The sequence below is a fragment of the Eschrichtius robustus genome, chromosome 17, assembly GCF_028021215.1.
Source record: "Eschrichtius robustus isolate mEscRob2 chromosome 17, mEscRob2.pri, whole genome shotgun sequence".
Taxonomy (NCBI): domain Eukaryota; kingdom Metazoa; phylum Chordata; class Mammalia; order Artiodactyla; family Eschrichtiidae; genus Eschrichtius; species Eschrichtius robustus.
In genome coordinates, this window is record NC_090840.1 from 82,462,240 (window position 1) to 82,489,478 (window position 27,239).

The window sequence follows — 27,239 nt, forward strand, 5'->3', positions numbered from 1 at the left end:
TGTGGCCCACTCAACTCCTGGGGCCTCGAAAGCAGGGCCTGTCCTCAGTCTTCGCTGGCGCTGCCACCATCAGCGCAGGACGTGAGGCACCGGGCACTCAGTAGCGGCTGGCGGGACACTGAAAGCCTGGAGGCCAGGGCACGGGCCTGGGTCTCTGATCGTGCCCACAGGTGACAGCCAGGGGGATGTCCGCGCACCTGGGCCTTTGGCCACGGAGTCTCAGGGCCCCTCCTGCTGGTCTGGAGCTCAGCCCTACCGCCGGGTCCGTTCCCCAAACCCTGCCTGCTCCCACGGGGGCTTTCAAACGAGACCCTTGTTCCCTCGTGCACCAGAGCTGCCCATCAAGCCCTGTGCCTGGATCCTCAGTTACCCCAAGTGTCACTTTCAAGACTCTACCTTATAAAGGGAAGGAGCAGAGGCCACAGAGAGGCGCTCTACCTGTAACCAAATACACGGAGCCACATGAAATCTCTCGAAAGAACCAAGAGACGCAACTCATAATGACCACGGGGTAAGTAAGGCATTTCACTTTTTAAGCTACAGTGATTAAAATTTAATATCCAAACAAACAGAAACCATGCTTTGGAGCTGAGGTGGGGCGTTGTGCTGGCCTCTGCCCCCTCCTTCCTTCTGGAGCCTTCTGGGAAGCCACGGGGCCACGTGTTTCCAGAGCCACACAACACATTTGTTTCCTTTGACTGGAGCCTCCCTTCTGGGGGAGCAGCCTAAGGAAACCATCCTAAATTTGAAAAATAAATAAATAAAGCTATCGGTGCAAAAATGGTCACCAAAGCAGTGGTTTTAATCATGAAAAACTGGAAACAACCCTAAGTGATCAATACTAGGGGAACGGGCACATAAATGACGGTCTAGTCACACAATGGAACGCTGTGCAGCCATTTAAGATAAATCATAAAAGTCTACAGCAGCAAGGGGGGAGAGGCCCCACGCAGGAACAAGAGACAAGACGGGATGCAAAGCAGAACATGTCACGTGTGACTACACAGGAGGACACGGGACACACGAGAACGAGTCCTACAGGGAACGTGCCAAAGTGGCCACCGCAGTCGTAGCAGGATGGTGGAAATAGAGGCTGGATTTTCCCTATTTTCCAAATATACTGAAATAAAATTAAGTTCCTTAATAATTCAGACATTCCCTATAAAACTAGAGTAACATTTACTCTAGGAAGATGGAACAGGGTAGCTGCTGAAAATGGAACATGGCCAATTTCTAGCTCTTGATCTGAAGGAGCCCCATGAACAGATGGGCCTGGGGTTCCTGAGAATTCGACGCCAGCTGCTGTCTGGCGAGGTCAGGGGGGATATGCGGTCCTTACCCCCACCCAGCAGAACCCCGAGCCTTCTACTGCCTTAGCACCCATAGAAGGATCTGGTCTGAGGATTACCTGTGACCCAGTAGCCTCCCTACGAAGGCACGGCCAGCCTCAGCCCGCCCTGACCACGTCACCTCGGTGGCAACGTGCGTTTACGAGTCTCAGCTGAGGTCAGGTCACACCACTTGATGCATGAGGCTAAACGTGGGTCCCCAAGGCCACGACTGTCGCCACGCTCCCTCCCTCCGTGGGAGAGTCAGGTAATCGAGGTGTGGAGAACTCGTGCAACTTGCCGAGGGAGATATGAGTCCACGGCAGCAACCGGAACTGAGTCCGGATCCAAAGGCTCTTTCAAAACCTCTCTGGCCAGGAAACCCGAAACCCTGTCTCTGCGAGGGGACTGCAGCCCCCGCAGGTACCGAGCCCACAGCCTTCTGGGCCCAGAGCTTACATTCAGAAGGCTGGAAACTAATGCCTCCTCTGCACTGGCCTTCACCTGCCACCGCGCGCACGCACGCACACACGCGTGCACACACACATCGTCTATGGAAAGCTGCACTGACTGACTGAAGCAGATTGGACATACCTTTTCTCCTCGGGCTCCCTTTTCACCTCGTTCTCCATGGAGACCCTGGGGAAGATGGGAAGGTGAGTAACAGGACAGCCCCGTCCAGCTTCTCTGGGCTGAGTCTGAGGCCCGTGGGCAGCCTGCCTGCCTGGGAAGGCGGTGACGGTCTGTCTCCCGTGCAGCCTCAGTCCGCACAGCGGCCTGCACTCCCCCCTCAGGCCTGGGCGGCGAGCCGGGTGCCCCCCCTGCGTGAGACGTGAGCTCCCGGGGCTGGTCCCCCCGCCTGGATCATCCAGGTCCTCCCTGTTAAGACCTGAACCCACCCTGGTCCCTGAGCTCACCTGGTCAAGCGCAGGAAGGTGGCCTTGGAGTCAGTCCCCACTGCCACCCAGAGCCTGTGATTCCATCTGATCATGGAATGGCGGAGCAGCCCAACACTGAGCCTGAGACTCTGGGCCCCTTTACGCCACATTCCTCCACCTCCCCCAGGGACAGGGCCGCTGCCCCTCCCTCCATCCACCCCACCGTCCTCAGGAGCAACACCTAGAACCTGCACTAAGGACTCCCTCCCCTCTGTGAGCAGACGTGATGGAAACGCCAGCCAAGGTGTTGGCTTCTCTGACCCCAGGATTCAAATTACAGTCCCTGCCCCGCCCGCCTACCGTCCATCCTCTGCACCAGGCTTCACTTTCCTCAAGCACTCAGCCCCACAGGACACATCCTTGGTCTCCCCCAAGCAGAATGCCAGCCCCACGAGGGCGGTGCCTCCTTTCCTTCAATACCGTGCCCCACGGTCCGGAAGGGCAGCTGCCGCTTGATGTCCGTAAACACTTGTCGAATAAGTGAGCCAATGAATGGCTACACCAATCCCTTGGTTTGCACAAGAATCTTGCAGAAGTTCTACCTGAAGGCTACTGCCCCACATTACAGTGCAGAGATCAGAATGCACGTGTGTCTGCTCCTCTGAGATGTGCAGGGTGTGCAGTGAGCTGCCGGGTCACCAGCACCCCAGCTGGTGGAAGCACGGCTTCTCCCGGGCAGGAATGCAGCTTGGTGCACGGCCCTGCTGGAGAGGCCTGAGTATGTCCTGTGTTACTAGGTGAATGTCCTGCGTCCCCTCTCTCTCCACTCCCTTCCTGGAGAAGGGACCCTTGGACGCTCTATGAAAAAGATGTTAAGGGGGGAAGAGACTGCCCAGGCCTGCTTGTGGATTCCAGGAATAATACATGCATCTTTGGTGCCTGGAGAAGAGGCACAGGGCCAGAGCGCAGGACGCTCTCCCAGAAGGCAGACGGTCTGCGGACCACTTAGGCCTTTGGAGGCAGCTGGATATACAGGCCATTCTAACTCCATCCAAATATTTTGGCCAGATACACAGAGATCAGAGGTTCTGAATGCCCCTGAGGCAATGCAGGCTGCCTTGTTTGAAAACGACCTTTAACACTGCTTCTTTCATTTGGAGATCATCTCAAATCTTTCTTAACAAGAACCAAGAACAAGGTTAGAGGCCCAAGAAGACACTTGCTCCAATATACCATATCTACTTCTTCATCGCTTTATTCATGGGGCACTTGGTCACTAAACATCCCATGTGTCTGGCACTGTTCTAGGGGCTGGGAATTTATAATAAAGACTCCACCCCCTTCTGGAGCGGCTGACTAGACAGGTTGGTAAAAATGGCTTCTTTAGGTCAAGTGTCAGAAATACCTGGGCTGCTGGGTAAAAATGCAGAGTCCTGGGCTCCACACAAACCTGTTGCTTTAGCTGGGAATGCGGCCCTGGGAACGTGCATTTAAACGTGATCTCCAAGAGATCCTTTAAGTACCATAACGTGTAAGCATTTCTGGTCTAAGAAGAGTCACCCATGCTTCACTGCCATGTCCTCCGTGTACAGATGTGGGATGGGGACCTGTCAGAGTCTGGGTCCCAGTCCCTGGAAGAGGCGACAGAGCCCCTTCCGCACAGCTGCCTCTACTTACAGGAGCTCCGACGGGGCCGGGAGGTCCGGGAAGTCCAGGAGGTCCTTGGGATCCCTGCAGAAGAGTGTTCACACAAAAAAGGTTGGGAATGGCAAGAAGAGGCAGGAGCAGAGGCCACACTCGGTCAGCAACCATGTTCAGGGCTGAGAGGGTTGCTTCTCACCCACCACGTGCCACCGTGCCGCCCGCACAAGGCCTCCCTGAGACACCCCTCCACCTCCGCTGCTGCCCGCCCCACGCAGAGCTCATGCCATCCCCTGCCTGGTGGAGCCAGGATTCACACGCAACTCTGCTCGACTTCGAGGAACAGGAAACAGTGTGCTGCCTCTGAGCCATCGTAAGGCCAGTGCGGCCGTCTCGCTTCCACGTGCCCCGCGGCCCGCGGCCATGCCAGGATCTGGCCAGGACGTGTGCACGGCTCCCGGTCACATGACTGACTCCCTCAGCGCATCACTCACACTTCGCCGTGGGGCCGGCACAGCCCAGACGAGTCCTGACAAAGCCCGACAGGAGCCTGCAGGGCCTGGAGGCCCCTCTGCTGCCTGGACCATGGGCTGCTATGGTTTCTAGGCTACTAAATGGGCAATACGTGTTAAAATCTATTAAAATTAAAATGTTCTTTTCCTCAACCAAAGGTATCCCAATTTTTGTCATCTAGCCTACTGAAATAAAAATACAGTATACGTAAGAGAAATGCGTGCACGTGCACACACATGTGTGTACATTTACTGATTTTAGTGAAAAACAGATGAAATTAGAAATAACCTTGAGGGCCACAAACAGAGGAAAAGTTATGTAAATTACGACACATCCATATCATGGAATAATATGCACTGATTAAGAGAATAGGTGGTATCGATCCGTACTGGTGTGGAAGGATATGTCTCTTGTTAAAAAGATAAATGGCAGAGTACGGTACGATTCATTTTCTGTAAGACTTTAGGAAACATCACGGATGTGTGGACATACACACATGAGCCCGGGTGTGGTGCATGAGGAGCGTAGGTAGGGAACCCATTTGGGCATCACCTCTACACCTAAGGAGATGTTACCCACAAAGTTCGTTCTGCATCAAGATCTGTGCACCAGGAACATGAGAGGAATAACTCGAAGCAACACTTACCCGCATGCCCACCTCCCCGGGCAGCCCCGGCTCTCCTGGCTCTCCCGGCTCCCCCTGCACGCACAGAATAACATGTGGTCACAACCCGGGGGACACAGGCCCAGGCACCCGGGGCATCTCTTCCTGGCACTAGAACTCGGCACGGAAACGATGTAACCACTGGTGAGCGGAGACCCGGCTCCCCCAGAGACTCTTTCTACAAGCAAAGGAGCTTATCTTCACTGCGGGTGTTCATCACCTCAACCCCCATCCACTCCTGCTGCTGGTCCAACAAAACTCAGCTGAGACAGAACAGTGGAGCAAGCAGAGCGGCTCGCGTGCCCACCAGGCGCCGCCAAGAACCCGAGCCGATTTCCATTTGGGTTCTTGCTGGAGAAGAGGACCCCTTTATCCTGGATCAGACTGACCCGCCTGAGCTGAGATCACTTTTTGCCTGGGGTCCTAGAGTGTGTTCCAACTCAGAGGCTGCGGGTGCAGAGGTGGAGTCGGGGTGCCCCCCAGAGGGAGGCCGGCTGGCCATTCAGGCTGCTGCTGGGGTCTCACCGACTCCTTGAGCTGTGAACTGGGGACTTGGGAACCGAGTCCCTCAGCTTGGACCTCGACTTGGTTCCAGGTCTAGGCACTGGACAAGACCTCCCATGCAGGACTGCTTGTCAACTAAGTGAGAAAACAGCTCCCAGGGACACACAGGTGATGCCTGGTGGCAACGGCTGCTGCTGGTGATGTTATAATCATCAGGCTGGCCCCCGGGGACCTGGGAAGATCCTGGTACAAACAAGCCCCAGCTCAGGCCTGGCCCTGGCAAAGGCCAGCCCACTCGAGGACAGGGGCCTCTGATCAGGAGGTCCCCAGCCCGGTGCTGCCCCGTGGGAACAGACGTACCCGCATGCCTTTGCTGCCGTCTCTCCCAGGGGGACCCGACAGGCCCAGGGAACCCTAAGACGAGAGAAAGAGAACGGCAATTAGGACACGGTGAGGACAGCACTGGAGACAGGCTCTCAGGATTCTGGTGCAGCGGAGAAAGTGCCAGACACGACCTGTGGCCAAGACACCACTACTCAGAGGGCAATTCACAGACCTGCAGCCTGGGCGCCTCCTGGGAGAGGGTGAGAAATGCAGATTCTCAGGCTTCACTGGAGGCCTACTGTACCTACTGTACCAGGGTCCATGTTTTAACAAGACCCCCCAGGGGGTACGTACGCACCTGACAGTGGGAGTGAGACGCCCTGCCCCGCCCGCCCCTAACTCGCCGTGTGGCTCACCCCCTCCAGGACCGGGGTCACACACGTCAGCACAGCAGCAGGCCAGAGCAGGGTTCTTGAGCTGGGCCCCATCAGCACTGGGCTGATGATTCTTTGTTCGGGGGTGGGGAGGCTGCCTTGGGTGTTGCAGGATGTCCTGCAGCATCCTGAGGTGCCAGTAGCACTCCCCAGGTGTGACAGCCCAAAATGCCTCCAGATATTGCCAAACGTCCCCTGGGAGGTAAAAATCACACCAGTTGAGAACCACTGGGCTAGACCAGGTATTAAAAATGTTTCTTAAGCTGGGGCAAACTCCATTCTAATGAACTGTGCAGAAGCACGTGACAGGCACGCTCATGGAGCAGCTGTGGGGACCCGCTCGTCCCCCGCAACCATGCCTCCTGGAGATGGACTGGGGGCAACTCAACAACAGGGAAATCCAGGAGCCCTTCGCGCCTGTCCAGCTCCCGCACCACCTGATTCAAATCAAAGGATTCCACCACGACCTTCATCCCAGCTGCCCCCTCCCCATCAATTTTCCGGGGGACACTGAGCAAGTCAGTGCCTCTTTCTGGGCTTTTCCATCTGTGAAATGACGATGCTGGACATTCAATGAATGACTGAACTGATGAATCTGTAAGTATATTTAGAAAACACTAAGGGCTGGACCCTGTAGGATGTCTTCATATATTGCGCTATTTAGTACTCATAATAAGCCCTTGAGACAGGTCTTATTTTCTGAAAGACACAACACACGTTATACATTTCTAGTTTTTACCTATAAATTAAGATGCAACCGTGTATGTATGTATACACACACACACACACACACACACACACACACACACTTTTAAAACTTCTACAAAGTGCCTTCCATGGTCTCAACATTCTAAGTTGTTGTGATATTGGAGAGAAAAACAGACAGACATCTCTGGCCCAGCTCCGCACCTTTCTAGCTGCGTGACCCCAAAGGCAGCCACTCTGAAAGGCTGTGTGGCGCTCGCCCCTCGTCCAAGCGTGGAGGGTGACACCAGCAGGGTCGCTGGGAGGATGAGGGGGCTGGGGCAGTAAAGCACACCCCCTGCTGGGGGGACACCTCTACCCCCGGCACGCTGTCATCATGGCCACACGAGGTGCCCTCTCCTGCCGTCACCCAGCAATTTAACGGTGCCCACAGGGCGCCTGTGCTCCCACGAAACACTGATTTGCTGGGAAGTGGTTTCTGGTTCTTCAGCTTGGGGCCGGGAGGGTTTAGTCCTGGACACTAAGGAGATCAGTTAATCTGAGTGGAACCTTCCAGAGGGGATGTCGCAGGCAAGGCAGCCTGGGGGGGCGGGACTTCAGGGACTTGGCAGGCTGAGTGTAACCTTGGTGCTCCTGCAACCATCCCTTAGAGGAGGGTGGGCCAGTTTGGACAAATTACTTGATCTCAGAGTCTCGGTCTCGCTTTCTGTAAAAAACGGAAATAACTACAGACACCGTGGAGCTTGCGTTAAGTATGAAGTGTCTCTGCGGGGGTTCGTATAACATTTCCAAAGCTGGTCTGGACGATACCTGTTTGATTTGTAGTTAGTGTGTGATGGGGTGGGGGGAAGACTGCTGGGTTCTTGGGTCAAATAAGCTTGTGAAGTGCAGTTAAATAAAGTTAAACATGCTCCTTCACAGCAGGTTGCCTTGAAGCCTTAAACTTGCTCTGTGGATGGCGGTTCTGCACAGTGTCCTTGCCCGCCTGACCTGCCCCTGGGGCGCAGGTGCGGGGACCCTGCACCTCCTCGGGGGCAAAACCGAGTCCTTCACCCACGTGCGTCCAGGGGACCAGGCTGCCATCAGCAGGGGTTCAAAAGCGTTAAAAGGGAGTTAGTTATTGAGCAAGAAGAAGAAAGACGGAGACAGTCTCTGATTGGCAAGCCTTGTACTTAGGTGGGATTTCCGAAGCGGAGAGACTTTCTCGTTGGTCTTAGGGAACATCTGACTCTCCCTGGCTGGACACGAAGGCAGGCGAACAGTCTGGGTATTTTCACAGAGGAAGGATTGTTCGATATCGAGGGGCCAGGGTTCTCTGCAGTGGCCGTTTCCTCAGGACAGGCGGGAGCTGATGAGGTGCTTTCTGGGGTCCAACTGTCTCCACTGTCCCTGTAAGGGCAGGGCAGCTGTGGCCGGAGATTTCTCAGCCTCTGTTTCCACACCCACACAGCAGGCATGAATGCCCTGCCTGCCTGTGCCTCTATCTGACTATTCTGAAACTCAACCGAGGATGAAAGAGGCAACCAGTACAGATGCAAGTGATTTCTGCAATGCACAGTGACAACCAGACACCAACTAGCATCGCTATCGTTAGCGCTAATGGCAGAACCAGCAGTAATATTAACGGGATACTGAAGATAACGTTAAGGAAATATTACAGATGTGCTGCCGGCGGCCAGTCTTCGCTGCACGTTCACGACCTGCCAGGTTCTGAGCGCTTTACCCTCATCGGTGCGCTCGACCCGTCCTCACAACAATTCCACAGGGAGATGCAACTGCTACCTACGTTTCAGAGTTTACGACATGGAGACACAGGGATTCAGTACTCTGCAAAGTTACAGCGTGTGTAGTGGGAGATCAGACTTGGGGCCCCGAGCCTGCCTTGTCGTCTGCCAGCACTTGGCACGTGCACGCACGGCCCCGCTTGGATGCTCGGCCACCCTGTGGGCTAAGCGTTCCATGCTGTCTTCACATGCAGCCCGTGAGCACAGAGGGACCCTGACTTTCTGGCGGCTACCCAGCAGTTCCATGGCCTGGTGAGCAGCTTGGGGCAGCTGAGGCCTGGGCACCCAGCCTTGCTCTCCCTCCCCAGGGATCAAGGTCAGCCCCACTCAGCTTCAGCCAGCCGTCCTTCCCTGGGAAAGCATCAGAGCGTCCCCAAAGGCCTCGCAGGAGGCAGGAGCTCTGCCCCAAGCCAGGATGCTGGGGGTCAGCGACAGGTGGGCTCAGCTCCCAGACGCCCTGTCTCCAAGGCCACGTTTTATCTCCTGCCCCATCCTGCTCTGATCTTCGCAAAAGGCTGTGTGCTTCCAGATGGCAGGGACCAGCCTACTTAACTCTGCTTCCTTACAACACTAGGGATAAATTCACAACTTCCCAAAAGGAGACGCTTCCCATAGTGCCCCCCCTCTAGGATCAGCCCTCCTGGGGTGACGCGGTGTGGAGCTTGCCCCAGGGGTGGGTTACCCAGTCCTTGAAAGCCCAGCCCGTCTTCTGGCTGCTGCAGGTGGGGGGTCCCGCAGCTGCAGGCAGGGAAGGGGGGGTCTAGGTGGGCTCCTGCCTCAGGAATACAGCAGGGAGAGCAGCAGGGCATGGAGTTTCCAGGACCATCTAATAAAGGAAGCCAGGAGAGAAGACCAGAGGACAATGCCAGAGGGAACTCCAGAGAGTTCTGGAACCTCCCCTGTGCCCACAGTTGTCACATGTCCAGCTCTGTTGGCACTTTCCAGTAGAGGCCCAGCAAGTATCTGTGTGAGTCTCTGTCATCACAAGACGGGAGCTCCATGAGATGGGAATCAGGGCTCCGTCACCTCCGTGTGAGCCGCGCCCACGTGGCCCCAGGCCCCACAAGTGTTCCCTGTGCTCTAACTCCTTCCCCAGAGCCCTGTGGGAATGAGCCCTGGGGGTATGAAACCCCCAGGGACAAAGGGAACAGCAAACTGTTACAGGAAAACAACAGTCTCAAGAGCCAGTAAGTTGCAGCTTCAAATCCTGTTCCGTCACTCAGTACTAATGGCCTGGGTCAAGTTAGCGAAACACCGCGAGTCTCAGTTTACATCTGTAAGTAGGCGTCATAAACTTCCTGCAGGATTTGTGCTTCCCGAGGACAGGGACAGCTTGGCAAGTTGGCTTAGAGCACTGGTAGTCAAAGAAACTGAGACTCTTTAGAGATGAATATTTTCTTTGTCTGAGAAGGTAACATCTTTTTTTTTTTTTTTTTTTAATCTTATTTGAATCATAGTTAGGATAACCAAGCTGGCACTGCAAACAGACACATTCTGAGAAATTCCACTTTCAAGTCATGATGCGGTCCAGGCATTTCATTAGATGGGTTCCTGCCACTGAAAACTGTGTCCCCAAGGAAAAGTCAACATGACCCGCATATTTCATGTTTCAGTGTCACCTCCTCTTAACATCACAGAATACCACCATGCCCCCGTGACACACTTTCCAGAGTCCTCTACCTGGACTCAGCTGCCTGCAGATGTTCTGAAGAGAGAGAGATACAGCCCTAAGCCGTCCGCTGACATCCCAGCAGGAAAGTCATGCTGCCACTCTGAACCTCAGTTTCATCTTTCCTAAGATAGAGGTTCATGCTGCTTCCAGACGAGAAAATGAATGTGGATATAACTGGTAGACTATAAAATATTATTAAAATGCCCGTTGTTTATATTCTGTTGAGAACTAAGAACACTTTCACAAGTCCATAAGGTGGCTCAAAGAAAGGAGTGGGGAACAGACTGGAGGTTGCCCTGGAACTGGAAAGGTCGGGCACAGGAGATCTTTAAAGGGAATATGTGTAGCTCAGGATCCACAGTCAAGTACAAAAAAACAGGAAAGTGGAGGGAGGGAGGGAGGGAGGGAGGAAGGGAGGTAGGTAGGAAGGGAAAAAAGGAAGGAAGGGAGGAAAGAAAGGAGGGAGGGAGGGAGGGAGGGAAGAGAGAAAGAGAAAGAGAAAGATGAGAGAGAGGGGGAGGGGAGGGGAGGAGAGGAGAGGAGAGGAGAGGAGAGGAGCAGACTGAGAGGAGGGTCTGGATTCGCATGAAGCCTCTGCTGCCCGTTAGCTGAGCAGAACAAGTGACTTCCCCTCCTGGGTCTCAGCTTCATCGTCCATAAACAGGGTGATGCAAGGAGTAATAGTACCTCTGGCCCAAGGTGGTTTGTAAGATGCCTTGAGACAATGCTTTGGAAAATGCTTTGTACACAGGGAAATTTGAAAGAAGCATCAAGTTCTGTTAGTTGGAGTAAACTATCTGGAACCTCTGTTCTTCACCTGTAAAAAGGAATCACTCAGCTTAAGAAGATGACCATATACACATATACGATGGAACAGTACTCAGCCATAAAAAATAACAAAATAATGCCATTTGCAGCAATGTGGATGCAACTAGAGATTATCATACTAAATGAAGTAAGAAAGAGAAAGACAAATACCATATGATATCACTTATATGTGGAATCTAAAATATGACACCAATGAGCCCATCTACGAAACAGAAACAGACTCACAGACCTAGAGAACAGACTGGTAGTTACCAAAGTGGGGGGGGGGGGTGGTGGGGGAGGGATGGAGTGGGAGTTTGAGGTTAGCAGACGCAAACTATTACATATAGAACGGACAAACAACAAGGTCCTACTGCACAGCACAGGGAACTATGTTCAATATCCTGGGATAAACCATAATGGAAAAGAACATAAAAAAGAATGTATATATGTGTATAACTAAGTCCCTTTGCTGTACAGTAGAAATTAACACAAGGTTGTAAATCAACTATACTTCAATAAAAAAATTTTTTAAATAAACAAAATACATTTTGTTTCATCTTTATGATATGTCACAGTCATTATGGAATTGAATTAATAAAATCTGGATGAAAAACTTAAAAAAAAGAAAATGACCATAGATGATGCATGTGAAACCCATTACAGGTGAAACCAGGGCTCGGGGAAGAGAGGCTTTCCCCCAGTTCACACTGGCAGCTGTGACTCAAAATCGGGGCCCTGATTCCAAGCCAAGGCTCTGACCTCTCTTCTGGCCTCCCCCTCACGCACACACGCACTGCCTCAGTAATCTCACTGGGAGCCCCCGGTGGGTACCACGTGCAGGAAATTATCCACCCATATGCCCACGTGTCAGAACCAGAGCTCTAGGAATTACCTGGTTACTTCACTGGGCAAAATAGACAAGAGAGAACAGATTATTTCCCCTGTTCTTTCGATTAATTAAATATCAGAGCTTTCCCCCGAAATACGGACGAAGACATTGCTTCGCTGCGAGAGGTGCCATGTTAGTACCCCTCTCCTTCCACTGGTAGAGCCGGAGCAGGCCCTAGGGTGGGGCTGAGGAGTCCTCTGGGCAGTGGTCCTCTGGGTGTGGTTCCCGGGCCAGAAACGTCAGCATCACCTGCGCCTTGTCAGAAGGGCAGATTCTCTGGCCTCACCACAGCCCCACTGAGTCAGACCGACCGGGAGCGGGGCCTGGCACAGTGGTTTAACAAGCCCTCAAGGGGGTTTGGGCACCTTGGTCAAGTTTGAGAACCACTTCTCTGTGATGTCAGAATACATGAGCTCACTTCCTGGCTTGGCCACACAGAGAGAGAAAGTCACTTGCACCTGGTCACACGGTTAATAGGCCTGTAAAATGAGGACAACCATCTCTACCCCAAAACTGAGTAGCTTGTGTGTGAGTCAGTCCTGGCAGACAGTAGTAGTTGTAAATATGGGGGACCGTTATTATTCTTAGATGCTCTGCAAATTATTTTGGATGAACTGAAGAAAGGAAAAGACACCTTACACCTCTACGGCAGCCCACCTGGAACACGCTTTCTAATAACACTCCCCAGGCTCCCTGAGGCTTTGGGAGTTACAGAAGTCCTCCTTGGGGGAGGCAGGGAACACCGGCATTTCCCAGCTGTCAGCCGGCCCTGGGGATAAGACCTCATTGACGCAGAGGACGCAGAAGATGTCACTTGGTGTAAAAGGTGGAAAACTATGCTGGTATCACGGTAATTATACTGAACATTTATGAGCACTTTTTACAAATGTAAGTCATTTATTTTCATTAGTTCATTTCATCCTCGTTGTAACCCTCTGAGGCCAGTAGAATTATAGTCGCCAATTTATAGGTGAGGAAAGCACGGGTTGCAGGGGTTGAGTAACTGACTTGCCCAGTGTCCACAGCTGCTAAGTGGCCGAGCTGGGATCTGAGTCCAGCCGGTCGGTGTCTAGGGTGCATGCCCTTGGCCTCCCCTGCCCTCCCAGCCCAGCTGCCTAGCAGTCCAGCATTTACCCTCCCATAAATGCTCTCCCCTCCTGTATGAAGCCCTTGGCCCTGTGGCTGGGCCATGAAACTTGGCAAGAGCCTGAGTGTCAGGCGAGGCTGGAAAAAGTGCAGACTTTCCTATTCCAGCTCTGCCTGGGGCCGTGAGAACCCGTGAACTCAAAACTTCCCCAACGTGTCCTGCAGCACCACGGACAGGGTCTGCGGTATCTTTATTCTAACTCCCAGCATTTTGCCCCAACCTACAAGGCTATTTGAGGGCACATAAGCAGCTGAACCTATTTTCCCCTAAACCCTTTAATTATGATAAAAATAGAAGGCACTCGACCACAGTTATCCAAGTCGATAACCATGAATAATGCACATTAAGGCACAGGCTAAGAATAGGAGTCGGGGGCGCTGATTAAGCCAGCTGTGAAAAAAGAGAATGAGACCCAGAGCCAGAGGCAAATGGCATAAATTCATCTTAGAGGTTTCACACATACAAGCACACACATATAATTTATACTTTATGGCTAAGAGGCTCTATAATGTAGTCACTGCATAAAATAAGTCGATTCCTACAAAGGTACATGGGTTTTGAGGGTCAAGAATTCTCAGATAAAAGCATCCCTTTTGGGGGAGGGCAGGGAACCGGCACTGTCCAGTGCAGTGGTTAGGAATGGGGGGTGTAGGGTCGGACAGACACAACCTCAGCCCCTCACCCCCCACTCTGTGCCCTTGGGCATGCTCCAGACTCCTTCAAGGAGCTGCAGGAGGCTGGTACTCATAAAGTCAACAGCTGGCAGGTATCGAGTGGTCAGTAAAAGGCTGATGTCATGATTCTTTCCACTACAAGGCACCTTCTTTGAGACAAAGTCGCTCGACTGTTGCAGACAAAATCACCAAGTGCTGGCCACTGAGTTCTCCACGGCTGCCACTGCTAACGCCCTCACCCATCCCTTCAGACAGAATCTGCGAAGTAAGTGTCTCCATCATCCCCTGCAACGGCACACGTCTCACCTACACCAGAACCCCGTGCTATGTAGAAGCACCTTATGCTTTCTGAGGGCGTTTCTTGGTCACTGCTCTGGAAAGGAGGCACTGGGAAGAAAATCCGTATGTAGCAGACCCCGCGCTTCACTCCCCCCACCCACCTGTACGGTCCATCTCCACCTCCACGAAATCCTCTCGTCTCGCAATTTCAAGTACAGCCTGCCGTTGAAAGACACCAAAGAAAAAACTCACTCAGGTGGGAAGGACTCAGTCTTTCACACTGTGGATGGCACAAGGTGTGTGTGTCACGTTGAGACCAGAGAAGTGTCACTGTGAGAGCAGGTCTGACTGTCCCACGAAGTGGGACGTGCACTGCGGTGGTGCTTCACAGGAAGGGCTCTCAGCCAGCTCAGACCTCAGGCGGCGGGCTAATCAGGACCACGGGAGCGGAGCGTCCCCGCCACCCCGCCTCTCTGCCCTGTGAGCTCTGCAGTGATGCAGGTATTTTTCTAGACACTCTTCACCCTCCACCCCTCCACCCGCCTTGACTCTCAGTGCAGATGGCTGGATTAATCCCACTCCAAAGTTCATGTCCGTCATTCTGCTGTCCTTCTCCAGCTCTCCAGCACAGGACTAGATCTAAACTGGGTAGGTGTTACACTTTTGAACAAACCAGAGCTCACTATAAACTACTTCGTCCTCTTCCTATAGCTTCTACAGTGAAAACATCGATGTGTAGGAGCATTTTCCTAAGTCTCGGCGCCCTTTTCCATGACACGATGATGGTGATACCCTCCACCTGCCCTCACCGGGAGGACTGAGTGAGACAATGACTGTGGAACCACCTGGCTCCGGGCTTGACGCCCGAAGGGTACCGCATCAGAAGCCTCTCCGGGATTCCACAGGAGAAGGGAGCGGTGGACGTGCAAGGAGGAGGAATCAAGGCCGGGGAGGTGGAAACACGGACCCAGAGATGGACCCAGAACTGGCAGGAGACGGAGAAGGGGCAGGGTCGCTCGGGGCCAACACGCAGGGGACTTGATCCTCCAAGTACCACAGAGCGGCTGAGCAGGGATCTGTAGGGAATGGTGTGACCACAGCAGCGTTTAAAAATCAAACGCAAATTCACGTGCATTTGCATGTTTCAAATAGGACAGCAAGAATGAGCCAAAAGGAAGCCATCTGGAGCTGAGGAATCCGAGGCGCCCCGCCCCACCACGGGGCACATGAGTCCCCCAGCGCTCTTCAAGCCACTGCCTTGCCTGAGAGGCTGGACCTTCATTCAGGTCCACAGCAATGCCGGGGAGACTGCTTTGTCCAATTTCAAATCACCAGAGAACAGGAGGCACCAGGCTTCTCAGGGGCCTGGTTTGGAATAAGCATGTGGGGAACCTACTTCTCTCAGACCTGGGGACCAGCCCACCTCAGCTGACAGCTCCAAACCTGGCCTTCTAACAACCCTCCTTAGTTCCATCAAGATGGCCGTGGCCTCCTTCCTCGGTTTCCCAATCGGCACCTTATTTGTTTAACTTCACGGTGAACCAACCCATAAGGACTTCCCCCATGATGACCTGCACTCGGCTCCGGCATCCGCTGCAGGGCATTTGGCTGAAGTTTCTAGAGACAGCATCCCAGGAAGTCAGAACAGCCTCTGCTATTTGTCTGGCTCAGATTCCTCTTTCCCCGTCAGGTTTATGGTCCCCATAAAAATGGAAGAAAGCCATAAAAGACAAGGAACCGATGTTTGCGTGACCTAAAATTCTGTCTGCTACTGAGTCAACCAGCCCAATAAAATTCAGCTGAGTTCCTTCTATTTGCTCGCATAGTTTTTCTGGGGCACCGCACTGTGAAATCCAAGCACAAAATCCATACAAAGTTTCATATACTGCCATACGGATTTCTGTGAAAATGCTGAAGAAAGGACTTTTTGGTGGTTGTTGTTCTGGTTTCTTCCCCCCCCCCCACCCCCGCCCCAAGTGCTGAGTACACAGTTGCTGACCCAAGCATGGCTTTATGGGACACTTTGCCACAATTCCATCCCCTGTGGCTCCCAAGGGCCCCCACCATCTACAAGGTGTGAGCCAGACTTGATGAGGGGCTGCAAGCCCTCTCCCTGCTCTGTCCTCTGTTACTCTCCACTCGAGGGCAACGGGGGGCGGGGCAGTCTCCTCAGCACCAGGTCTAGGCTGGTCTCTACCTGAGGGCCGCCTTCTACATCCTATCCCAACTCTAATTCAAATGTTAATACCAGCAGCTGCTCGTAAAGAAAGCAAAGAGCCCCAGTAGGAAATGCATTGCCCTGTGTGCCTGAGCAGCGGGCGATGTTGGCTTAGGGGAGCCTGGACTCCGCCCTGCAACGTCATCTACAAGGGTCCACGCTGGGCCCAGCCTGTGTGTGTCACCTTTGCCTTACCCCACCTGGCTCTTTGCACGGCTGCAGGGATATCCGGGCTCTCATCGCACAGCCCCAGGCCCTGGGGGAAAGAACACCGTCCCCGGGCTTCTCAGTGAAAGTACTGAGTCTGTCGTTCTGTTTGGACTAACGTAGATAATGTGTCCGAATTGACCATCACGCTCAGAGAATCCAGTGCCCGGGCGGCTTAGACCTGATTCCCGCTAATGCTTTCTCATCTGCCAGGTGCTCTGCTAAGTTCTTGCCGTGGATGCAATCAGTTAACCCTCACTTCAGTCTTACAAGAGCCTATTATTGTTACTATTCTCCTCAGTGTACATATGAGAAAACAGGCACCGAGAGCTGTAATGACCTTTCCAAGGTCACACAGCAGGACACGGGCAGTGCCAGGTTCCCAAAGCCTGACCCTCAGCCGCTGCCATGTTCTGTCATCTGGGACCAGCTGTCACAGTGTCCAGGATTCAGCAAATGCCCCACGCTGGGAGAGAGGACTCTTCCCTCCAAAATAATACTGCTTTTGGATTTCACGCATGAACAACTGTAAATATACTATTATTTTTTATTTTTTCATCATATTAAGTTTAAGCTCTAGTTGTTAGTTAAATGTTTATGTTTTGCAAAAGTACTAATGTTATAGCAACATAAAGAGCAACTAACAAGGCATGAAATATCCCAAATCCCACTACCCCAGTGCACTGGCTATTCTCGCTGCACACGCATTTTGTGTGTGAGCGCATATGGTTTCCTATTCTACTATTTCATTTACGCCATGTTGCGTGCACATCTACATATATAAGGGCTTCCTAATTTTCACTTATGTCTTTCTGGTTGAAGAAATGCAATTTTCCATCAGGTTGTTTCCATTTTTTGCTGCGGTTGGTCATTGTTAAGAGTACTTATAAGGAACAGAGTCAGCTTGAGGTCGTTTTGTTTCTGTTTTTCCCTTCACTGGAACTGTGCTTACGATAATTTCCTAGATATTTTTTAGTTTCATTCTCTAAGCACCCCCAGCAGTACAACACCGAGTATCCTGGGAAACCCTCAAGGTGCAGTGCTGATGTGACCGGTGTCCTAGGCAGGGTCTCCTGACAGCGTCATCACCCTCTGAGTGTGTTAACAGGGTGGAGGATGGATGTGGCACAACAGACTCGATTAAGGACCAGGAAGAAGAAGAAACACTCATGATTAGATAACCACGTGACCAGAATGTGTGTGCATGTCTCCTCTGCTGAATTGGTGAGTGAGCCTCCGGGGGAGGCCCAAGCCATGTTTTACAGCTCTGTGAACCCACCACTCTCCCACGTACTAGGTACTCGAATGCTGTTTACTGAAGAAGCACATCTGTCACTCTTTTATGGGTTTTAGCAATAGCTTCTAGCAGACAAAAGAACGGAATAAAGATAAGGGACAGAGTTTTACATGCGCTGCCACGTGCCAGGGACTAAGCCAGGTGCTGTCACAGGCACTGCCAACCTCCTATAAGCCCCACAACAGCCCTAAGGGGGTGGGCATCAATGGCCCCACTTTACAGATGAGGAAGCTGAGGCTCAGAGAGGCACCACCCAACGCTCACCCAGCCACTGCAGAGCTGGGATCCAAACCAGGTCTGCCCAACTCCCCGAACCTGCTTTCTTTCCATCACCTGAGCCCACATTTGAGCACAAAACGAAAGCTCTCTTTGCCCTCGTTCCCCCAGGCACTAGATTCCTAAGGGAAAGAGGAACTCCCCCAAAGGGCAGAGATCTCCCCAGTATCACACGGACCCCTGCAGAGGAAAACTGGAGCGACGCTCTGGCTTCCAGACACCAGAGGGCGCTGTGGGTCCAGGAAGGGACGACAACGCAGCCTCTCTGTGGGGTTCCTCCCCTGAAGGCTCTGGTCACCCAGAGCAGAAGGCCCCTCGGGATGCGAAAGGAAGCTCACTGGATACCACGCACTTTGGCCTTGTTTTTGTCGTTTCTGAGTTTTTTTTCTACCGCGGGGCTCATGGACCACATCTCCATGGAAAAGACTCAGTGTCCAGCCATAGGAAACCTTATACCAACATCTTCACTGTGCTTATTAATTTACTTTGTCAACATGGAAGGACCAAGGGTGGGAAGGGCACGGAAGTCATCACCCCTCCCTGCTCCCCCTGACTCCCCCCAAAACTGGTCCAAACCAGCCCATCAGCATTGGCCCAAACCAGCCCATCAGCACTGGTCCAAACCATGATGATGCTGATGATGATACCCTCTCCTCCCCCTCCCCCTCCCCCTCCATCATCATCCTCATCACCAAGACAGCACTGCCAACGACGATGGGGCGACAAGAACAGCAGCACCAGCCATCATGAGGGCTTGCTACGTGAGGCACTGCGTTAACCTTCCCAGCAACCTCACATGGTAGGAACTACTATCACTCCCTTTCTCACTCTTACAGAAAAGGAACCTGAGGCTCCACATGAAGTGGAGCCAGAATTTGAAGCTGAACCTTTCTGACTGCAGAGTCTGTGACCATTCTACTGGCTCTTGGTCCTGGATGACGGAGGTCCACACTCCATCCATCCATTCACTCCTTAGGCAAGCATTTATTTAGTGCCAGCTGTCTTCCAGACGCTGTGAAGGAGGGTCCATGCCTATCTCTCTCTCCTTCCGTGCCCCCAACACCTGGGCTATGCGCAGATCTTTTCAGGCGGCCCCTAAAAGCCTGCTTCCCCCTTTCCCTGAGCCCGATTTCATACATATTAAAACACTGAGGGAGCTTTGTCCCAAGAACCCGTGGTGAATGTGGGGTGGAACAGGAACCAGAGAGAAGGCTGGCTTCCAAAATGAGGGGCAGAGGCAGCCCAGGAACAAAGCACCACACAACGGTCTTGGGCATTTGGTGGGGGGTGCTGGGAAAGTCAGGAGGCCAAGAGCTCTGGCAGTGTTTCAGCTGTGTGACACTGGGCCAGTCACTCACCTTCTCTGAGCCTCAGTTTCCTCAGCTGCAGGAAAAGGAGTAATTCAATCAGCCTTGCAGCTTCCCTTCACGAGTGATTGTGTTTTCTAGCCATCTTACTAACTGTGACCTTGGGCAGGTCACTTGACCTCTAAGCTATGCTCTCTCATCTGTGAAAAGGGCATAGCCGTGCCTTCCCTGAAGCACTGTCTTAATAATGAGACATAAAGCATGGAACACAGCTTACACGGTGCCTGGTCCTCAGATAGGCCAATGCACATTGTCACAGTGGCTGATTACATCACCAAAAATTTAAAAAAAAAACACAGAACAAACCACAGCAAGATTCAGCGTCACATGATTTCTGGACACATCGGGCTCCAGTCCGTCCAATCCCCTTGGTACTCTGCGACTGCTTTCGAGAGAACATTCAAGCAAAAAAGCCAGTTAAGCTCTGTCCAAGTGCATGAGTCACCAGTGGCCTTCTCCCCTCTGTGGATCCTGTTGTCCCCTTGACTCTCCCTGGCCTCGCTGCATCGTGGAGGGGAAGCAGAGACTCCAAGTTACAGAAGACAGCCCCAGGGACTCAGGCTGGGGGTAGGCTGATGACCAAGTCTCAGAACTGCCACCTGCAAGGTCCCTTATGCATCTTCACATCCCACCCCTTCGTTTCCACAGATGAGGGAGCAGAGACCCGGAGACGGAGGTGACTCATCCCGAATCACACAGCTCAGATGTGGCACAATCTAGACTCAGACTTTGCTAAAAATGCTCAACCGCAGGAGAATGTCAACCAAGGACGGAGACAGGAGTGCCAGAGTCTATTCAGCTACGCGTCTCTCCTGCCAGCACCGGATGTGTGAGGGGGTCTCCGGGCTGGGACTGTGGCCCGGCAGCTTCAGGTCCTGAGCGCAGCGCTGCAGCCTGGGCTTTGGGGCACCGGGGAGGTGCCTCCAGAAGCAGAAGGCTGCCTGTCCTGAGCTCAACCAGAACAGACGGGGCAGAGATGCAGCTGCTGCTCATGGGAGAAAGGGGGCCTGTCAGTTTCTCCTGGTGGCGCCAGCACATGAGAAGGACAGCACGTCACTCAGAGGACGAGCCGGCCCAGGAGCTGCATGTTGGTCTTGCCTGGGAAGCACGACCCAAGCTGAGCGCCCTGACTTCAAGGGCTCTGGCAGCCCCAGTCCTGAACCCGAGGAACATGTGGGTGTCCTGTTAATACCCTGTGCCCGGGTTCTGGGCTCTTAGGAACCGAACATGATGGCAACTATCAAAGCTGAGCGCCTAGGTTCCAGGTGCTGTGCTTTGAGACCACACAGGAATCGTGGAAGATGGTGGCGCCGGTCCTACTGTAGGCAGCGGGAGACCCAGACTCAAATGGCAGAGCTTGGGAACAGCCTCGACTGACCCAGGTCTGCCTGGTGCAAAGCTCGTTGTTACGCTGTGTGTCACACTGTCTCTCAAACGGCTTTGTATTCCTGTGCAGTAGTTATTATGTGTGCGTGTGTGTGCCTGTGCTTTTAACAGAGGTTAAAAAAGAGAAGTTCATTGTGGAATAAAGGAAGACACAAAGAAAAGTAAGGGAAAAAATAAATACCCTCACAGTTTTGCCACCCGCAGACAACCAGTGGTTAACAATGGGGGTTTGCCCCCAGAATCAGCCTCCCTCTCTGAGTCTCACACACACACCATAAACACAACCGGGGTCATACTGTATAGATATTTTGCAATGTGTTTTCATTAAAAATTAACAAAATGCTATCTTCATTTTCTGGGTCGTTAATCATCCTTCTAAATGTGACTTTGTGTCCCTAAATGCCACTGTATTATTTAGCTGTACAATAACTCATGTTACCTTTTGCCCACTGCAGAGCATTACAGTTGTTTCCAGGCTGGCTTATAAATCACGCTGTAATTACGAAACGTGTGGGTATGTACTTGTGCACAGCCTTGATTTATCTCCTTAGAGTAAATCTCTAGACATGAACGGACTAAATAAAAGGTGCTACACGGAGAGAACGAGCTGGGCACATGAAAGCTCTGTTTCCATAGTAACTTGACAGAGTGGCACCTGCCTTATTCCATCAGCCCTAACGCAAGGGGTTGACGTGAGCCCCCCTCTGAGTAACGATATCCTTCTGGGGTCCAATGCCCTGCATTCTGAGTCTACAAGTGCCTAGACTCCGGCAAAATAACCAACATAAATGTACGTTACAAAGTACTGTGGCTGTCTCTCCTGGGAAATGGGAGATGTAGTTTTAATCGCTGGTGTGAGTGGAAAATGGCATTTTTAGTGACTGCTTTTTATTTCTCCTTCTAGGCTGACACCTTAAGAAAGCTTTCCTCTTTAGAAGGAATCCCCTCTTTCCCAGGATCTGTCGAGCTTGTACATCATCATCACGACTGATGAAGGTTAAAGAAGGTGCAACATTCATATCCAGGGAGAATGTGAATAGGCCTCCATTCCTCTGCCTGTCTAGTCCTGCGTCCACCCATGACTCTGTCCCTCATCATCTTGCCTTCGTACTTCTGCAACAATCTCCCGACTATTCCCCAAGTTCCTCTGGTCTGCCCCGCTCTCACGTCTATCGGCACCTGCTATCCGAACCTTCTCAGCATGTCTGATCACGTACAGACCGTCCAAGGCCTTCCCATCACTGCAAACAAGGCCTGAACACATTTTGATATTGAATGCCCCGCATGTTGGTCCTCAAACCACGTCTGCAGCTCTGCATCCCAATTTCCATGAGCGCCATTAAGTACCCTCTGCTCTAAGCACTGTGAACCATCCACGTCCTAAACAAGCCCTTCCTTCCCTCCCACTTCACACACTGAGGCACTCAGCCCAGGAAACCTCTTCCCCTCCCACCCAAATTCTTACCAGGCAGCACCACGGCAGCACACAACTCTCCCAAACCCAAGTCCCCCATCCCGTTCCCGGGCCACATCCACGGCCCTTGGAGGAGTGAGAAAGCAGGGAGGTGCTTACCTTTTCACCCTTTTCTCCTTGGACAGAAGGTCCTCTGCCCTGGAAAAGCAAAGCAGAAGGCAAAGGTTTTCTACGAAGTATCTCCACGGCATGACATCACACATGGCAGATGTGCCCTGGGATTCAAAATGATGGGCTGCTTTCTCATAAGCCCTGCCAAGGAGCCTCTAAAAGACACTATCATTTACCGAGGGTAGATTCTCGTCAGTTTTATCCCATTTAATTTTCCCAACAACTCAATATTATGGTACTATTCTTTCTTCCACATCAGCTTTATTGAGATATAATCTACAGAGCACATAATTCACCTATTTAAAGTGTAGGACTTCCCTGGTGGCACAGTGGTTAACAATCCGCCTACCAATGCAGGGGACGCGGGTTCGAGCCCCGGTCCGGGAAGATCCCACATGCCGCGGAGCAACTAAGTCCACGAGCCACAACTACTGAAGCCCGTGCACCTAGGGCCTGCGCTCCTCAATAAGAGAAGCTGCCGCAATGAGGAGCCTGCACATATCCGCAACTAGAGAAAGCCCGTGTGCAGCAACGAAGACCCAACGCAGCCAAAAATAAATAAATAAATAAATTAATTAACTAAAAATAAAGTGTACAATTCAATGGCTTTTTAGTACGTTTACTAAATGTACTAAATGTGGTGGTGCAACACCACCACAATCAACTTTCAAATGTTTTCATCACCCCAGAAGAACCCCAAACCCATTGTGGTCACTCCCCTTTTCCCCCCACCCCCCACCCCCCCCCCCGCTCTGGGCAAACCTTAATCGGTTTTCTGTTTCTATAAATTCACCTATTCTAGACATTTTATATATATGAAATCATATATGTGGGTTTTTATGACTGGCTTCATAGCCTGTGTTTTCTTAGCAAACTGTTTTCAAGGTTCACCCACCTTGCAGCATGTATCAATACCTCATTTTATTACAGAATACCATGCCATTGCATGGCTATGACACACATTTTATTTATCCGTTCATCACGTGATGAACATTTAGGTTGCTTCTACTTTTCTGTTATTATGAATAATGCTGCTATGAACATCCATGGACAAGTTTTTGTATGAACACGTGTTTTCATTTCTTTCGGTTACACACCTAGGAGTGGAATTGCTGGGTCATATAATTCCGTGTTTAACCCTTTAAGGACCACCAGACTGTTTTTCAAAGCAGCTGCATTTTACACCAGCAATGTATGAGTTACGATTTCTCCACATTCCTAGTTGTTCTACACACTATTAAAGTGGGGTGTTAAGTCTCTCATTTCAATTCTCAATGTTTGCTTCATATATCTGGGGGCTCTGTTGTTAGGTGCACATATGTTTATAATTGTTACATATTTTTAAAGGATCGACACTTTTATCATTATAAAGTGTTCCTCTTTATTTCTATTAACTTTTTTTAAAGCCTGTTTTGTCTGATATTGTTATAGTCACTCCAATTTCTAATGTTTTCTATTTGTAGAATGTGCATAGTCCGTCTTTTACTTTCAACCTATTTATATATTTGAATCTAAAGTGTGTCTCCTGTAGACACAATACAGTTGGATCTTGTTTTTATGTCCAGGCTGAAATTCTCTGCTGTTCAACTGGTTTGTTTAATACATTTACAGGCAATGCTATTTTTGATGTAGGTAGATTTACATATGCCATTTAACTTTTTGTTTTCTATGTCTCCTGACTTTTTCTGTTCCTTTATTCCTCCTTTACTGCTCTTTTTTGCATTACATGAGTTCTTTTCAGTGCAACATTTTAACCTCTTTAAGGATATTTTCACCATATAGTTCTGAATTATTTTCTTGGAGGTTGCTTGACGTTTACCATATACATCTTAACTTATCAGGATCTACTTAAGATTTACCCTAACTTACTTCCAGTGAGATTTAGAAACATACTCCTATGTGATCTATTCCTTCTTCCCCATTTTTGTGCTATTGTTGTTACAAATATTTCTTAAATACCCAATGATACACTGTCATAATTATTACTTTGAACTTGTCACTCCACTGCATTCTGGCCTCAATTATTTTTGGTGATGAGTCAGCTGATAATCTTATTGGGTTTTCCTTGTACATCAGGAATCATTTTTCTTTTTCTGCTTTCGATATTTTTGCTTTGTCTGTTAGCATTTTTTACTATGATTTTTCTAAGGATGGACCTCCTTTTGTTTTTCTTGATTGGACTTCCTGAGGCTTCTTGAACGTGTAGGTTACTGCTCTTCATCAAAGTCGGGATGTCTTCAGCCATGATCTCTCTGAATACTTTTTCTGCTCCTTTCTCTCCGCTCCTGGTACCCACGTTATGTGTGCACTGATGCACTTCACAGGCCCTCACACTTCTCTGAGGCTCTGCTCATTTTACTTCATTATTGCTTCTCTCTGATCTTCAGATTACATGATCGCTACTGATCTGTTTTCAAGAATGCTGGCTCTTTCTTCAGCCAGTTCAAACCTACCGTCACGCCTCTCGAGTGATTTTCCTTTTCATTTCAGTGACTGTACTTTAAAATTTCCATTTAGTTCTAGAATTTCCATTTGGCTCTTTTTAACAATTTCTACCTCTTTATGTTCTATACGTGATGAGATAATGTCACGATACTCCCCTCTATTTCCTTCCGAGTCGCTTCCTTTAGTCCTCTGGATATAATTACAATGGCTACTTTGCAGGCTTTGTCTGTGAGATCCGACATCTGTGCCCTCTCACAGGCAGTGTCTGTAGCCTGGTTTTTTCCTGTGTATCAGTAAAATGGGTGTTTCACTAGCCCGCACCTCACAACATTGATCTGAGGGTTAAATGAGCAAGAAATCTGTAAAACATATAGCACAGATCCCGGCACACCATGAATGCTGTTAAGTATCAGCCTCTCTTCCTATTTCCATGTTATTTTGCACAGAGCAGGTGCTTCCTACCTCTGCACAGGAGGTAGGTGTGTATGGTGTGGGTGAAAGGTGTAGCTCAGCAAGTGAGCACAAGACTCAGATTAAAATAGATTCAAATCCTGCCTCTGCCACACACAGGCAGAGCACCTGATGTGATCACGAGTGCATCACGCAAGTCTGAAAATTCTGTATCCATCCCATCTGTGAGTGATGAGCCTAAGTTTAAGAAGCTGTTCTAAGGAGTAAGGAGGGACCCACATGAAGCCCCTGTGAAGAAGGGCAGGCGGTGTTAGCTACAATCATGAGCTCTCAGATGATGGCACGGGGGTATCTGCCAGGCTAACTCTTCTAGGGGAGCGGCTCCATCTTGTCGTCGGGTTTCCCCCGAGCACTGAGAACCTAAAAGGAACTGATTATACTCACTCTCATTCACTGACCTCCTACCACGGGCCAGGCATTTTATAGACAAAGTTGTTCTTTTCTTTATTCTGCTAATGGAGCAAACGAGGTTTTCAGAGAGGTTAAGAAACCTGCTCACGGTCACACAGCTAATGAAGATTGGAGCCAGGGACGATTACTGAGGTCCACCTGACTCCGAACTTGTGCTATTGGTGCTACAAGGTGCAGTTTGAAGGATGGGTTTAGTGCTTCCACCAGGCCAGGTAACAACAGAGGAACAATAGCACTTACTTTGCTTCCGCACTGTTACAAACTGTTTACATGCGTTAACCCGTTTAATCCTCATCATGCAACTCGACAGTTAATTTTATCCTCCCCACTTTACAGATGAGGAAACTGAGGACAGAAAGGTTAAGTATCTTGGTGGAGCCAGCCTTTGCTTCCCAGCCATGTGGCTCCTAAGCCCTACTCTGCACCATGAATCATTTATCTCTGTAATTCTTCCCTGACCCACCATCCACTGTGCTCGCTCATCAACCGCAGGATCCATGAACACAGTTTGTGCTGGGCCAGATGCCGGGGATGCTGGACCGACAAACCACGAACCGAGGTATCAGGGAGTCAGCTGATGCGGGGACTGACAGGCACCAGGGATGTGGGACCACCGAGGGGGTGTGTGAGCCAGACCTGGGGTCGCAAAGATACCCTGGAGAACTATGCCCGGTTGAGTCTGAAAGGTGCGAAAACGTGAGCCAGGCAGGAAGGGGAGGTGAGGGGTAAACGGGGGTGGACAGAGGGCACAATGATTCCCGGCAGAGGAAAAACCGTATGCAACGGCCAGGGTGAGATATGACCAGTTGGGGGAGTCACCACTGCCAACCTGGAGCACAGAATTCGGGGGGTGAGGGCGGGGTGGTGCAGGGTGAGGCTGGAGCGGCCGGCAGGCCTCCTGTGCCCGTGCAGACGGGTCCCCCACGCTGGCCACGCGGAGGGGCCTTCACTCACCGTATCTCCTTTCTCTCCCTTGGGTCCAGGAGCTCCAGCCGGCCCAGGGGCTCCCATGTCCCCCTGAGGGGTGGAAACCAGAGACAAGCGTTGGGCCGGGTCCTCCGACCAACCTCTCCCACACCAGCTTCCCGTGGCCCACCTTGCCCCAGTTTTCTGGCAGCAGCCGATTTTGTCATTGCCAACTGCCCCATGAGGCCAAGCCTCCCACCCCCGGAGAGGGAAGGAGCATCTGAATAATTTTCTCAAACTCCTAAATCCCGGAACGAAGGACACCTGGAGAAAGCAAGTGGGTGACAGCATCGCACGCTTGACCCTGGGAACGGGAACGGAAGCCCCTATGCATCCTACTGGACCCAGCCAGGGCGGGGCCCCC

The 27,239-nt window shown here is 51.3% G+C and overlaps 1 protein-coding gene across 2 annotated transcripts in view; it reads right to left on the reverse strand.

Annotated features, from left to right (window-relative positions):
* The window catches only part of COL22A1 (collagen type XXII alpha 1 chain), a 242,295-nt gene that overhangs the window by 148,379 nt on the left and 66,677 nt on the right, over positions 1-27,239 (reverse strand). For both annotated transcript variants that reach the window (XM_068525749.1, XM_068525748.1), the window contains exons 10-15: positions 26,864-26,926; positions 22,571-22,609; positions 5,889-5,942; positions 5,007-5,060; positions 3,884-3,937; positions 1,923-1,967 (exon numbers count right to left, since the gene is read on the reverse strand). In XM_068525749.1, coding sequence (XP_068381850.1) covers positions 1,923-1,967; positions 3,884-3,937; positions 5,007-5,060; positions 5,889-5,942; positions 22,571-22,609; positions 26,864-26,926 — 309 coding nt within the window. The remainder of the gene's footprint in view (positions 1-1,922; positions 1,968-3,883; positions 3,938-5,006; positions 5,061-5,888; positions 5,943-22,570; positions 22,610-26,863; positions 26,927-27,239) is intronic.